At 49.1% G+C, this 15,633-nt stretch overlaps 1 protein-coding gene across 1 annotated transcript; it reads right to left on the bottom strand.

Moving 5' to 3' along the window:
• Positions 1–13,933: 13,933 nt before the first annotated feature.
• Positions 13,934–15,026, bottom strand: LOC117855061 (RING-H2 finger protein ATL39). Its single transcript, XM_034737337.2, has one exon. The coding sequence runs from the start codon at positions 14,803–14,805 to the stop codon at positions 14,089–14,091; it is 717 nt and encodes a 238-aa protein (XP_034593228.1). The 5' UTR covers positions 14,806–15,026; the 3' UTR covers positions 13,934–14,088.
• Positions 15,027–15,633: the final 607 nt, after the last annotated feature.

Below are 15,633 nucleotides of genomic sequence, written 5' to 3'. Positions count from 1 at the left end.
ACCCTAGGTCGCCAACCTATATAAGGTGGCCAAGGGAGCCTCCCGAGGGCAATCCAATCCAATTTGTAAAACACGCACCAGCGCAGAGTAATACAAGCCACCAAGCATACAGGACGTAGGGTATTAATCTCCGGAGGCTCGAACCTGTCTAAATCCCTCGTATCCCTCGTGTTCTCACGATCACCTTCAAGTTCTTGATTTCGTAATCCCCTCCACCTACAAATCAACCACTTGGGTAACCCTTTGGTGGACTGCTGGGCTATTAAATCCGACAGTTGGCACGCCAGGTGAGGATGATTGTGAGATCTCTCCCCAGCGAGCTTGATGGTATCCCGCCCTGACGTCGTCTTCCCCGAGAGCTTGAAGGACTTCCTCGCCAATTCGATCCAGCTCCGCTTCGGGAGCATGCCGGTGGACTCTGACTCCACCGCGTCTTCCATCGACTCGGCATCCGTCACCAGCTCAGCAGCCGTCGGATCTACTTCGACGGAGCAAGATCTTCATCCGAGGATAATCACACCGGTTACCCAGCAGGTTAGCTATCTCTCTCTCTCTCTCTCTCCGAGAGGTTCCCCAACATCCTTACGGCGACTCGCCCAACCACGCCCTCCGATTTGATCGCGGGGCTAGATCGCATCAGCAACACCATCGCTGAGTGTATCAACCTCTCTGAGGTGTCCCTACGCCCAACAAGGTCAGCGCAGGGTCCTTCCCTCGCCTCGTTTGGTTTAAAGAACTCAGCTGTTGTGTTTTCCACGAAACTCGCGCAGTCTCTTCAGATCCAATCTGGAGACCCACCCATACCCACCCAGTTTCCAGACTACGGTGAGTTCCAGATCCCCCACATCGTGCTGACTCCTAATCCCTATGGAAGCGACGATGAGAGTAGCTCCACCAGGCTAGATCGCGAAGCCTTCATGGTTTCTGCCGACGATCCACCAAGGGATTGAAGCGTCCCCACATCAGCGGAGACTAAATGTGATACAAATATCAGTCCCAGGAGGCTGATAACACATTAATTCAATAGATAGTTCAAATACCGGACAACTCCCGAGGGAGTGGGCGCGAAAGCCACGCCGAAATGATAATCAAATAAATAACAGCAGCGAGCCAAGCTAGTGTTAAGAGACAGCACTCGGGACTACACGGCAGCGGAAGCATTCTGCAAAGGCCAACACCACAGGCAGCGTTGGGAGCGACCTCCTACTCAAAATTCTCGGCGACGAAGTCCGGGTCTTCCTCTATAGCAACAAAACAAGGGTGAGTACGAAAGTACTCAACAAGTCCAACCCCTTCCACGGAGGGGGATACAATTAAGAATATGCACAGGATATAGCAAGGATAAGGTTAAGGTTTATTTGCCATAAAGCTAGGTTTTTTCAACACATCCAAGGATTCATTTTTAAAAGATTTTTCGCAAAGCATTTCTTTTAGTAACTGAATCATTAAGTGGGGTTGATCCTACACAAAGAATCCAAGTTTTAATGCTACCGGACTCCCCGTCCGTAGTAGCTCACGGCACAACTGCCGGACACTTCCAAAATTCAACACACGCCATAAAAATTACCCAACTCCAAGCACTAGTTATGTGACCAAGCCGTAACTCGTCCAATGCCGTGGACACGGCTACCCGGATAGGTTTTAACTCTGCAGAGGTTGTACACTTTTCCCACAAGTTGGGTACCGCAGCACGAACACCTTAGTGTCGGTGCAGATCCTAACAAAGCTATTACCCACCTTAGCTAAGACTGACTAGTCAACACGGAAGCAACCAAGGGGTTAACGACCTACCAACGAGTTCTTAACCGGGACCTAAGTCACAAAGATCTTACTCCCTTTTCCATGGTCTCCCGCTACTCACCAGCTCTCCTGATGACTAGTAGACTAGCTAGTGGGATTTATGCTAAGCTGTTGCCGCATACAACGGTCGAGTGGTAGCACGATGGATTGGGTTAGGCAAGATGACACATCAACTCGGTCCTTAACCATGACAAGATGGATATCTCCCAACCTTACTCAACCACAAAGGTACGAGCCCAACTTATTAGCATTTCACACAAGAAACACCCATCCATCTCATCTAAGCATGTCTTTCCTTCACTTCCGAAAACCCATTTTCCCAGTTTAAAACACTCACACCTTTACTCTTTAACAAAACACAATGTAGTCATGGTTGAATTGAGTAACAAGGTCCTAAGCATTCTAGCAGTAATTATCATCCAAACAGAGCAAGTCATATTTAGAGATAATTATAGGACAAGCAAGGAATAATCATAGCAATTAAGGGGTGGCTATCCAATCATGCTTCAGTGGTAAAACAATATGCAATTTGTAAAACAGGCCAATAGGTTGTGTTTGAAAAACTAGGAATAAATATGCATCAAAGGGTGAGATTGGACTTGCCATCCTCAAAGCCTTCCGGGAGTTCCTGCTCGCGGTGCTGGTCCTCGGCCTCGGGCTCGTGGTCAAACTTCTCCTCGTGCTCCTCCTCGGGTACTCCGCGACCTACGGCATACACAATCGTGCACACAATAAATAAAAGAAAATTAAAGTTTTACCCGTTGAGCTCCGAACAGATAACGTGAACGAAAAATAGAAGGAATGAGTATTTTCATGAAATTTGGATATGACTCGGCGGAGGTATATTGTAGGATGACGTGGTCAAATTTGGGGTTAATTGGAGGAAGTTTGACGCATGAAATGATGAGATAACCGTGTATTTAGGGGTTAAAACAAGGCTTAGGACTAATCTGCGAGAAACGAGGGACCTATTTGTAAATACTTTTGGGAGGTGGAGGGGCTGATCTGTGGAAAGAGTATGAGAGAGTGGGAGGGTTATTTCGCGAATAGAGAGAAGTAGGGGGTTAGATCGAAATTGGGGGGGTTCTTCTTCCTCCTTTGAACCGTGACTTGGAGAGGAGAGAGGAGGGGAAATCCTGTGGGGGCGGCCGGCCATGGCTCGCCGGCGACGAGATTGGACGGCGGGGGAAGGTGGAGGAGGCCGTGGGGACTCCATTTTGCCCCTTACCTTGGGGATTTGGTGATGGGAAGGGGGGCGGCCGGCGATGGGTAGGGAGGTGGCGGCGCTACTAGCGACGGGATGGCGGTGCATGGGAAAGGCAGGCTTCTCGGTGAGGTGATGGTGGGGCGATCAGGCAAGGCCGGGGCTCTGACGGCTTTTATAGGCGGCGAGGAAAGGAGCCACCGGTGGGGGCCTAGACGGGGCAGGCGTCGCAGCGCGGCCTACGGTGCCGCGGCCGATGCAGGGCGGGGTCACCGCGGTGGTGGAGCGAGGACTGGAGGTGGGGCCGAGCAGGTGCGGTGGCGGAGTGGGGGCCAGAGGCGGGGCCGAGCAGGCGCGGTGGCGGAGCGGGGCTGGTCGGGGACGAGCCGGCAGCACGGTCGTTGAGGCGCGGCCGGCCGGGGTCGGGGATGGCGCGCCAAAAGCAGCAGGCGCCGGGCATGGGCGGGTCCGGGCACAGGCAAAACTAGCCAAGGGAAGGGCCGGCCGCACAGGCGCTAGGGGAGTAATGGCGCTTGGGGGGCCGGCCAGGAGGGTGGCGCTAGGAAGGGGGGCCGGCCTGGAGGGTGGCGTGCGTGACCAGCCAGGGAAGAAGGTAGGAGAAGGAAGAAGGAAGAAGAAGAAGGAAGAAGAAAGAAGAAGGAGAAGGAAGAAAAAGAAAAGAGAAAGAGGAGATAGGAGAGAGAAAAAAAAGAAAGGGAGAGTCCGCGGTGATTGCGGAGAACGGTCGCAGCACGCGCGGCAGTTTGTCGACTGGCACGCGGCAAAATTTACGGAGAGGATAAAAAGATGGTTGTCGGCTTTGGGTGCTGAGACGACGAAATCGCCGGGAAGATTAGACTCTCGGGAGCTCAACGGTAAAAAGATTTTGAAAATAATTTTTAATGGGTGATTTAAGTTGGTGATTTTTACGGATGTTACAGGGATGGAGAAACCTATTCTCAGGAAGCAGGCCGAAACGCCAAGAACTAGGACAGTGCAGTACAACACCAATAGGAGCAAGCCGACGCCCGACAATGCTAACAAGCTGCTGCTAACATGGGAGCTGAGGCAGCAGGCGACCAACGCCGATTATCGCCCATCACTCACGCCGATCCACCGCGCACTAACAATGGTGACAACGCCGATCAGGACGATGCTCGGGGTAGATGCAGGCGCCGTATACGTGCCCGCAATCTACAAGCCAACCTCGAGGAAGCCGGCCGCTACATTTCCACCACACCCCAGGCTAACCTGGGGCCTGCCTTCGCCGACCTGGAAAAACCTTCTAGACTTGGAGCCACTTCGGCGGATCCGAGCACGTATCTGCATCGCTAGTGCCTAGATCGAAGAATGGGCCCGGAGCTGGTCAACACACTCCTGGTCTACATCTATACGGCACCCTCGAAGCCGATCCACTCACAGCAGATCCAGTCACCACCGAGGCAACCATAGTAAACGCGAGGGAGGTCGGCTGGAGCCCATCCGCAAAGAGGAGGTGAAGTCCTCCTGATTTCAAAAAAGGGCCCCCAAGGTCCTCATTGCTAAAGCTGATCCTGCCAGACCAACCACCTTCCTCTGGGAGGAGTTTGATGACTCCATGAATGCTCGGTGCCCCTTCCATGAGGATGCACGTCATAATCTCTGGGACTGCATCAGTGCCGGCCCTAGGGGTGGGGCAGGAGGTGCGATGGCCTAGGGCCCAGGCGGGATGGGGGTCCAACTCAAGTATAGAAGACCAGACCCCATACGGCCATACGCAGTATGCCCATACTTGATCGGTAGCGCCGTAACGGCTCCTCGTCGCGTGTGCGTGTCGCCTCGCCTCTTGAGCCGCAAGGCGCCAAGCCAACGCGGCAACGCCACATCCCCGAAAGACGGTAAGAGATCGCGGGCGAGATGGAAAGAGATCGCAGGGTGCCAGGGTCGCAGTCACAGGCGAGATGGCGTCACAGGCTCACGCCGATCGGGATTCCGGCGACTGCGAGACGGCGATCAGGATTCGGAATCGGGCGGGCGATCACCATTGACCATTCACCAGTTTTGCAGTTCACCACGCGACACGCCGCACGCAAGTCAGTCCAGGCTGTCCAGCGAGGTATGAAAAAAACTCGAGCTAGGCAATTAGGCTGCATGCCTGCATGATTGCACTGATATATCATATATTCATATATAACCTGTTTTGTTTATCGAACCACACTTTGTCTAGGCCCTAGTTTTTTTCCCTGTTCAATTTTTGTCTAGTACTTTGTACTCATATAGTCATATTTTTCTTGTAATTTAGGTCAGGTGTAAGAATTTTACAATGTTACCTAAGAAATATTTGTCAGGGGCTGCGAAAAGAAAATAAAAAAGATAAGAAAAACAGTTTGTTCAGTCTCAACAAGGTGCTTTAGATAAGTTTTTTTCAGCTTCAAGTAGTGCTGTGCGTGATGACAACCCTATAGATGCATCTGATAATCAAGAAGAAGAGCAACAACAAGTTAATGATAATTTAAGTGAACAAGTTGATACTATAGAGAATGAAAATTTACAGCCTTCCTCTCAACCTGAAAATTCAATTGATGATGTGCAACCTTCTATTCATGATGTCTTTGATCCTAGAACTTGGGAGAATCTTGATAATATGGGTAGAGATATTTTGATTGAAAAAGGACCAGTGAGAGAATTGAATCTTGCGTTCCCTGTAGATGCTCACAACAGACATTTTTCATATGCTTACTACTCCAGAAAGTGAAGCAATGGTGAGGTGATTGATAGAAAATGGTTGGTTTACTCTAAACATGTGGACAAAGATTTTTGTTTTTGCTGCAAATTGTTCAAATCAAATCAGAACAAAAGTTTGGTAGCACATGATGGATTGAAGGACTGGAAACATCTTAGTTTAAGACTCAAGGAACATGAGAATAGTGTTGAGCATATAAGAAACATGAATACTTGGAATGAATTTAGGCTGATTTTGTGCAAAAATAAAACAATTGATGATGATTTGCAACGAGAAATTGCAAAGGAGAGAGAGCGTTGAAAACAAGTTTTAGTAAGAATCGTTTCTGCTGTCAAGTTTCTTGCTAAACATAATTTGGCTTTCCGAGGGCAAAATGAGAAACTATATCAAGCTAACAATGGTAACTTTCTGGGCACAGTTGAAATGATGGGTGAATTTGATCCTGTGATGCAAGACCATATTAGGCGGATTCAAAATAGTGAGATTCATCATCATTATCTTGGGCATAAAATTCAGAATGAGATGATTTCTCTTCTTGCAGATTGTGTGAAACAAACTATATTAAAGATCATTAAGGATGCCAAGTATTTTTCTGTGATTTTAGATTGTACTCCAAATGTAAGCCATGAAGAACAAATGACTCTAATTATTAGGTGTGTCAATATGTCGAGGAATGTTCCAAGGGTAGAGGAGTTCTTCCTAGAGTTCTTGAAGGTAGATGACACATCAGGATTGGGTCTTTTTAATGAATTAAAGAATGTATAGGCCTCTCTTGATTTGAATATTGATGATGTAAGAGGACAAGGCTATGATAATGGTTCAAATATGAAGGGTTATCACCAAGGTGTTCAGAAGCGCTTGCTTGAAATTAATCCAAGAGCACTATACATGCCATGTGCATGTCATAGTCTGAATCTTACTCTTTGTCATATGGGAAAATCTTGCATGTAAACTATGATTTATTTTATATGTTATATATTGTTTTCATATAATATGTCATTATTTGGGATCTTACTATTTGTGATATTTGAAATCTTGCAAGCAAGCTATTTATTTTTTTGCCATTATCCAACGTATATACACCCTGTTTGCAAAATCTACCAAAAGGTCGAAGATTTTGGTTGACAATGTCCCAGGATTGACAGTTAAGTCATGGTCTAATACTCGCTGGGAAAGTCGAATAAAAAGTGTTTAAGCTATCAGATTCCAAACTCCTCAAATAAGATCAGCTTTAATAGCGCTAGAGAAGGCTTCAACTGATGACCCAATGGCAGTTAGTGAATGTCAATCTTTGGTGAGTGCACTTGAGAATTTTGAATTTCTTGTTGGTTTGGTTATTTGGCACGACATTTTATTCTCTATAAATAAGGTTAGCTAAAAGTTGCAATCTAAAATAGTGAGTATAGATGCTACTCTCAAAAACATTGAAGGTGTCATATCATATTTTAAGAAGTACAGAGATGAAAGTTTCACTTCTAGTATGGATACAACAAAAAACATTGCATCTGAATTGAATATAGAGCCAATATTTCCTACAAAATGTCAACGAAAGAGAAAGAAACATTTTGATGACCAAGATGACCAAGACGAGGAAATACAACAGTCTGCTGTGGACTCCTTTAGAAGAGAGTACTTCCTAGTTATGATTGATTCTGCAATTGCTTCATTGACTAGTGAATTTGAGCAGATGACAGCATTTGATAATGTTTTTGGGTTCTTGTTCAACTCAGAAAATTTGAAATCCTTGGATGAAGCTGATCTTTGGTTGCGCAGCAAGATTTTTGTGGAAAAATTTTCTCATGATAACTCATCCGATGTTGAGATCAATGATTTTTTTTTCAGAATTAAAGGTGTTGCAAGTTACTTTGCCAGATTCTTTGATGTCGGCACCAGAGATTTTGAAGTTTGCTATGGATGCAGATTGCTATCCAAATGTTTCAGTTGCCTATCGAATTCTTTTAACTGTACCTGTGACTGTAGCTTCGGCTGAAAGAAGATTCTCAAAATTGAAATTGTTGAAGAACTATTTGAGATCAACTATGTCACAAGAAAGGCTAAATGACTTGGCTATATGCACCATCGAGAAGGATATCTTAGACACTATTGATCTCAATACCATCCTTGATTATTTTGCATCAAGAAATGCCCGAAGAAGTATCTTTTTATAAGAAGCAGTGAATATGATGGAGTTCTATTCTTCTTTAAGGTAATCATATTAGTTCTAGAAGTACAAATATATTACTCTTTTAGTCTATGTTGTTTCTCGCTCTCGATAATTATCACACATGTTAAATTAAAAATATATTATTGGATTTTCTTTTCCTGTACAAGTAAAATTAGCCTATATATTATTAAGATCTTATGGTCTAGAGGGGCCGTCGCGACGAATTCGTCAGAGGGCCCTCAAAATCATAGGACCGGCGCTGGACTGCATAGTCGTCAAGAAAGAGCTCGGCGCCCCGGTGAAGTACAAATGACCTCGCCGCAACAACTACCGCAGGGACAACAATCGTTGCGACAACCGCCAGCGCGATGACCGTGATGCCCCTTCATTGTTCGAGAGGTGAACCAGCCAGGCACCTATCGACCCCAATGGGCAGACAGCTCAGGCATCCCCAATCCATGGTTTCTAAGACAATTAAATGCATCACATATGTAGGTTCAATGCATGGTTGATTTGTAAATTAGCTTTGATTATTTTGGGAAGACGAGTTTAGTTCGTATTTAAAGAAAAATTTTAAAAAGCTTGTAGTTTCCTCAAATTCTATTTAATTTAAGATTTTCTTTCTCTTAGATTATTCCAGATGTAGATTTGGCTATCCAAGATTTCTTTTGTCCAAAATTTCATATGTTTATCCAAGGTTTTCTCTTGGACATCTCCATATTATCTCGAGGGTACGTGCCAGTCTTGTGATATTCCATTTTTATGTGGGCTCCTAATGGCCCGTATCGAGATGAACTTGAACAAACACAGATGACAATGGAGACATGATCTTTCTTGACGAGGTTCATGTAACGACCTTGTTAAATCAGCCGAGTTAATCTCAATCCAAGTCCCTAATCCCGTTGACTCAGCTCCCCTGAGCTTAAGCGCTCAACCTCCAGTTCCCGGTCCCGACCCCTGAAAACCCAACCAAAACCGCCGGTTCCTTCTGAATCCCAAAGGCAGTGCTCTAGGCCTTGTTTAGTTGCCAAAGTTGGAAGATGCCAAATTACTGTTACAGCACTATAGCACACTGTAGTGTTTCATTTGTATTTGTGAATTATTGTCCAAACATTAACTAATTAGGCTCAAAAGATTCGTCTCGCAAAGTACAACAAAACTGTACAATTAGTTTTTAATTTCGTCTACATTTAGTACTCCATGCATGCACCGCAAGTTTGATGTGATGGGGAATCTTCTTTTTGCATAGTGCCAAAGTTGGGAGTTGGGGTGAAGTAAACAAGGCCTACATGTCGTCGTCGAACCGCCCTCGCACAACCCTGCAGGTTCACGCCGTCTCCTGTGCAGCTCCACCGTGACACACAACTTTCTGTCAAGCATGCTGGCCAACTAGCCAACTAGCACCCTCACGTTGTCTCCATGTAACCAATCACGTAGCCCCAACACACATTAGCAATCCAGAGCCAGCACGCATGCACACGTACATCCACTTTTTAATGCCAATGGTCATCCTGCTGATCGGTCAACCTGACTCCATGTAGTACCGAAACTTGATCCCGATGCATGCCAAAGACCTGCTCCACCACGACGTTTGACCCCGCTGCCTTGATGCACGCGCCCGCTCCATATCCAAAACGGACACCGCCGCCCAATGGAACTCCATGCAACAGCACAACACCATGCATGAACCCCACGCAGGATTCCCAACTTGGACAAGAATCCACGGTGACTCCGTCCGAACTTGACTCCTCGTGTTGCATCAACTTCGACGATAACACCCGCTAGTAAATTCTAGCCACCGTGGACGCTCACGTCGACCCGCTGCGACCATACGCGGACAACCTTCACGCTCCGATCACACAGCTATGCTTCACCTTACGCTGAATCCGCTTCGCACCAACTGCACGTTGCACGACGCCTTGTGGATGCATAATCCTCCCGACTCTAGGTGATCTTCCGCACAGTCTCTAGACCAATCCAAATCATAGCTCTCGACATAAATTGTTAGAAAATTAGCCCTCGCGACGATGAGCCGCCTGCTAATCTCCACCAGTGGAAGTGTCGATTGGATCTATCGAGACGAACTTAAACGATCACAGATGATAACGGAGACACGATCTTTGTGGACAAGGATCAGCCAAAGCCTACAGCCTCGGGGCATGACTACGAGCGCTTCTCCCCAATAACGCAACACCGGCCGCCGGTGTCTCGGCATCGTGCCGTCTCCCCCTGCGAGGCTATCGCTATGTCGTCGTGGTTACAATAACAACCCTTCTCTCATATTTATGAGGAGGTTCGGGTAACAGAGTATGATATGAACTCTACACTATACTGCTAAATATAACTCAAGTCACATCGTAACCGGATTGTACTAATATTCGACGTAATTTCTAACACTGCCCACCTATCTGACGTCCCTTCCGAAGACGCAGAGCATTTCCACGGGAGCAGAGCCACGACACCGCAGAAAGCAGAACGAGCGATGCCACCCATCCCTCAAATGATTCATCCCAGCCGGAAGCGAGCGCGAGGCTACGAACAGCACGGGTGGCGCTGTCGAAACACAGAAGGGAAACAAGAGCCGTGGCGGCGGCGGGCACACGGCTGGTAGCTTGGCGGCGAGCGCGCGGGGGTCGGCCGCCGCCTGCCGGGTCGTGCTCGAGACCATGTGCGCTAGCCTGCTAGGCGGTTTTGCGACACGAACGGGTGCGTTCCGATACGATCCCGAGTTCCCCCACCAACTTGCTGCGAAACGATCCCGGTCGGCTGTCCGATGGATTCGCCGCGCCGCTTTGCGCAGGTCGTCGGCTCGCGAACGCGAGAGTCCGAGCAAGAAGTGGGCAATCTCGCGCCTAAAGCCTCGTCCAGATACGTGTGGCTTTGTGATGCGACTAATCGCCGTCCCGTCAGTTTCTGGGGCCACCTCCTCTTTTGCTCCCGGTCAGCCTCATACTCCCTTTTGCTACTCCCAGCTCACAAGAGCCCCTTGTCGTTTTACCAAGTTGAGAATCAGGAACATTTCAATCAACAACTTGGGGCGAGGCCCAAAGCATGTCGACCAGTTAGATCTCTCCGTGGATTATGGATAAATATCTGTGTGTGTTCGAAAATAGCTACTCCAGCGGATAAAGCCTGCATTTTGCTGTGCTGTTTTTGCATAAATAATATCTTGATCATCTGACTTTTCTTTGCACTTTTTTGTTGCGACTAATTTGCATTACCATTTGTAGCAGGATTTTCTCCATGCGGGTCTCCATTTACACGCTATGAGCCTCTGAAACTTGCTTTTCCATGTGCTCGGACGATGCACCAACCAGCGCACGCTCTGTTGATGTGGCACCTGGCCCACTCGGTGAGACTTTGAGCGCGAATGTTCAACACTTCAGCTCTGGTTTCAGATAACTACTTGTGCAGAGTAAGAAGACATACTGCCTTTTATGCTGCTTTCAGGTGCTGGTCTCTATCTCTCTCTCTTCTTCTTCTTCTTCTTCTTTTGGGTTCACGGTGCTTATTTGATTCTCCGTCTCTCTTAAGGACAGTCTTTATTGGTTCTCTGTCTCTCTTAAGGAGAGTCTTCACCCCTCTCTCTCCATCCATAAAAGGAAGAGTCCTGATCACAGGGCAAAAAAGGTGTGGCCTAAATACAGGCATGGTTTCAGCAGATGCTGTGAGGGTTATCCGCAATCCGGTTTCCAGTACTTCACGCTACCTGCAGCCTACTAGTACTAGTCCTGATGTGATGTCATTATCCTCCGCCTTATCTGGAATAGCCTGTTAACCTAAGGTTAATTTTATCGTAGTAGTAGTAACCACTAACCAGTAGGGTAGTGGTACTATTAATCATGCGAGAAGCATGAGGCCGGTGAGCTTTATCTTAGCTTTATCCTTATAATCTTCGAGGCCCGAATCGATTCCTGCTAATCCAGAGCACTTAGTGCCCTCGACGGATGGTCCAAATTGAAGCATCGGAGCACAAACAAACTTTTCATGTTCGGCAAGGTTCCATGCTACCCTGATGCCCTGCCCCCTAAACCTTGTTTACCACTAAGCCAAAGCAAATCACTCGTCATAGAATAATCACAAGCCGGACTCGGCATGCTTATCTCGCTCTGCCCCCAAACACGGATCGGAGATGCCTCGCTTCTCTATTCAAATTAGGGCACTCGAGGCCGCTGCTGCACTATCACATCCATTCCCATATGGAACTCGAGCCGAATTGCTCTCGCGGATGGATGCTCCGTCGGCCGGCCGGCCGGTCCCGTCCAACTACCTACTCGCCGGGGGGGCCTAGTCTATAGTCTAGCCGGGCCGGCCGGCTGGAATCCCGTTGCCGTCGATCTCTTTTTCCCCGGCGATCCAACCGAATTTTCTTGGCCCGGTACGGCGACGTCACCGGCGACTTTCCAAGTCACCGGCCGCAACTTTCGTGTAGGCGGGCGCAGCTTTTGCGTCGGACGGGCACTCCCGGCCTGCCTGCTTTTCCGCCAGCAGATGCAAAGACTTCGAGTGCGGAGAGAACCAGCGGGTCGGGAGTTCTTTGGGCGACGGCGACACGCGCGGCGTTTTTCCTCGCCGCGCTGAGGCTGACCCCCGGCTGGTGCAGTGGTGCTGCCTCGCTGGCTGGTGTTGACTCGTGTGGACAGACACTTCCTCTTGAGCACTGCGTACTCCTCCTACGTGAGAACCGGCACCTGTAATGTGATCGCTCCGTGCGCGAATACTCTATGGGAACGGGGCGAACGGCAGGGCAGTGCGTGGCAGCGGAAAGTTGGAATGGGCACGAGGGTCAACTTGAGCATTCGCAGCTTCCGTTCCGTGAGTGGGCGCTTCCACACTATAGTAAGCTTATCCGGAATGCCGCATGATGTTCATCCACCGTTGTTTTCTTTAGTCTCGGTAAAAATGACAGGACTGCTTTTCTAGTTGTCTTTTCTATGCGAACCTTTGTGGACGAGCAAGAGCAAGTATATTACTACACGTCAGCAGTTTTATAGGTCGTCTTATGCAGTGTCACGTAGGATTTTTGATAATGTGGAAGAGAACAAGGAGATAGAAAAAGATCGTTGTTTCATGAGCTAAATTGTAGGACTACGAGATAACTCAACAACCATTTGTACGAGTTATTGTGGCCATGCAACTCATAATATTTTCTTTTTCATATGCACAAATTAAGAAATTATATAACTATACTAGACAACTTATAAGACAACTCATTATACGGGTTGACTGTTGAGTCGTCTCAAGATTACATGTCAATGCATGAAATCACCTATTAGACGGCACTAATGCATTTTCTAACTTTTTTTAAACTAAAAAACATAGGATACTGTAGTGATGGTTCGGAGAATGTACTTGGCTCATCTCATAAGAGCATTCCTGTCATGCACCGTCACTTGCAAAGGTGAGCTTAAAAACTGTCTGGGACCTTAAACCATTTTTCTACTCAACAAATAAACGTGAAACTTGTTTGTAGTTGAGTCGTGTTAAATAATTTTAGATTTCAAGTAAATAGACTTTAAATTATGAGACCCGTAGAAAATAGATAATTTGTACCTACAGCAGAAAATTTTGGACTCTGAAAAATAAAAAAATAGGATAAAGGCGTGCAAAAAAAAAGTGACGTTCTTTACCTAAAACCTCGAGGGGACCAAAATAGAGTGAAGTTTGAGAGACAACATCATGCAACAAAAAGACAAATGTGCCAGTTGGTTGAGTGAGACTGCGAGAGTAGGGAAGAGGAAAGCGGGAAGGAATGTGTTTTCATATGTTCTAGACACATCTTAATTAATTCCTATATATTTTAGGATCTACGTATAGGCGTCACTCCATGTTGCCACATATCAATGTCATCTTTAAGACACATATGCCTAGTGGGAACCACTTTGCTGGTAAAACTTTTAGCTTAGCTTTATCCACTCGCCTTGTTTACGGGCACAAGAGGAAATTGCAAGCTTCATCCACTGCTGCTAAGCATCATTACCTGAGTTAAAGGGTGGATAAACCGGAAAATTTAGGATTTTGTTCACACTTGAACAAAATAAACTGTAGATTGGAACCATATCACTTCTTTCCAAATGAGCCCATACATCCATTAAAAAAATGAGGAGCTCACACACTTCTCTTAGTACTTCTCCACTCACGCAAGTGCGGGATGTACAAATGATGAGGAAAATTACCAAATTAAAAAGAATAAATAGATTAATTATTCACTGCCTGCAGCTGACGTTCCAAGTCGTCTAGCTCCCCGTCGTCGGCATGGACGGCGCTCTGTGGCCTCCGCGGCGCCGGCCTCTCCCTGCTCAGCATCTTCATCAGCGACGCGCAGGCACTGATCCCGCGCTCCGGCGTCGAGCTGCAGCTGCCCGCCTCCTCCTTCACGGCGTCCTGCAGCTTCTCCTGCACCAGCCGAGCCGCGCCCTCCTCCATCGGCGGCGGCTCCACCTCGGCGCGGCAGACCGGGCACGACGAGCTTGACGCGAGCCACGTGTCGACGCAGGGGACGTGGAACACGTGGCCGCAGGCGGGCAGCGCCCTCACGACCTCCCCTTCCTGCACGTTGCCGAGGCAGATGGCGCACTCGGTGCAGGCGCCCGGCTCGCCGCCCGCCTCCCCGCCGTACACGGCGGTCGGCAGCGCCGCTATGGCCGCGGGGTCCAGCCCGCACTTCGCCGCAGCGGCGGTCGTGGTCGGCAGCACGGCCGCGGCTGCCGCGGCGCGGCGCCGGTTCCGGCGGCGGACGTGGCAGACGTAGAGGTGGAGGAAGAGGGCGAGGCCGAGCACGGACACGAACGCCGCGACGGCCGTGGTGATGAGCCGCACGTTGTGGCCGCCGCCCATCCCCGCCGGCGGGGTCCGGGCGCCGCTGCCGAACCACGCGGACCCCGGGTCGCTCGCCTTCATCGACGACATCGACATGGCCGCTCGCTGGCTGCTCCGACAAATAAACTCGACGCTCGCGCGCGCTGCGCTCCTCTCGCTAGTCCTCGGCGTGTCGCGGGTGTCCGCGGCAAGTCTGTGCTGCTTGGTTGGTGAGTTCACTGGGATGGCGCGGGGGGTTTGGTGAGCGTGGTTAGGAGCATCCCCGCGCCTGGTCTTATAAGGTTAAGGGTCCGCGCCTCCTCCCCGCGCGCCGCTAATGATTCGCGCTGGGTTTGGCTTAGTGGCTTGCTTAGGCGCATAGGTTTCGGACGTGGCCGGTTGGGACCCGACCTGGGCCCTGGGCGGTGCGGTAGTGGGTGGGGCAGGCAGGCAGCTGCGAGCGGGCCCGGTTCGGATGTCTGTCAAGTCATGTACTGTGTGTGTGGGGCAAAGCCGTGGCGCGCTCGGTGCGTATTTGAAATTTCGACGTGGCCATTGGCGTCGCGCGGGCCCTTTCCCTTTTTCTACCCCCTCGACGAGACGTGGGACGGCCCTGACGGGGTCGTGACGCGAATCGTGGACGGACACGTACGTCTGGGCCCCACGAATAAACTTGCTTAGCCTCGGAGGTAAAGGGTAAAGTAAAGGTCCAGGAGAGGAGACGGGCAGCGGCAGCACAGCACTGCCGAGTGCCGTCGAGCTTCGCCGATGTACGTCGAGACAGTGCCTCTTGACGCTGATACGGATACGGTGGTTTCCAGCGATGCTCGTGGCGGCGGAGGTGGCGGCAGCTCTGCGGTCAGACGGGTCGGCCGGCCGCGGCGTGGGCAGACAGGGATGGGGGGAGAGTCCCTGCGAATACTTGTGTTGCTTGGTGACAAGCCG

The sequence above is a fragment of the Setaria viridis genome, chromosome 5 (genome assembly GCF_005286985.2).
Source record: "Setaria viridis chromosome 5, Setaria_viridis_v4.0, whole genome shotgun sequence".
Lineage (NCBI taxonomy): Eukaryota > Viridiplantae > Streptophyta > Magnoliopsida > Poales > Poaceae > Setaria > Setaria viridis.
This window is presented reverse-complemented; position numbering and strand designations above follow the sequence as displayed.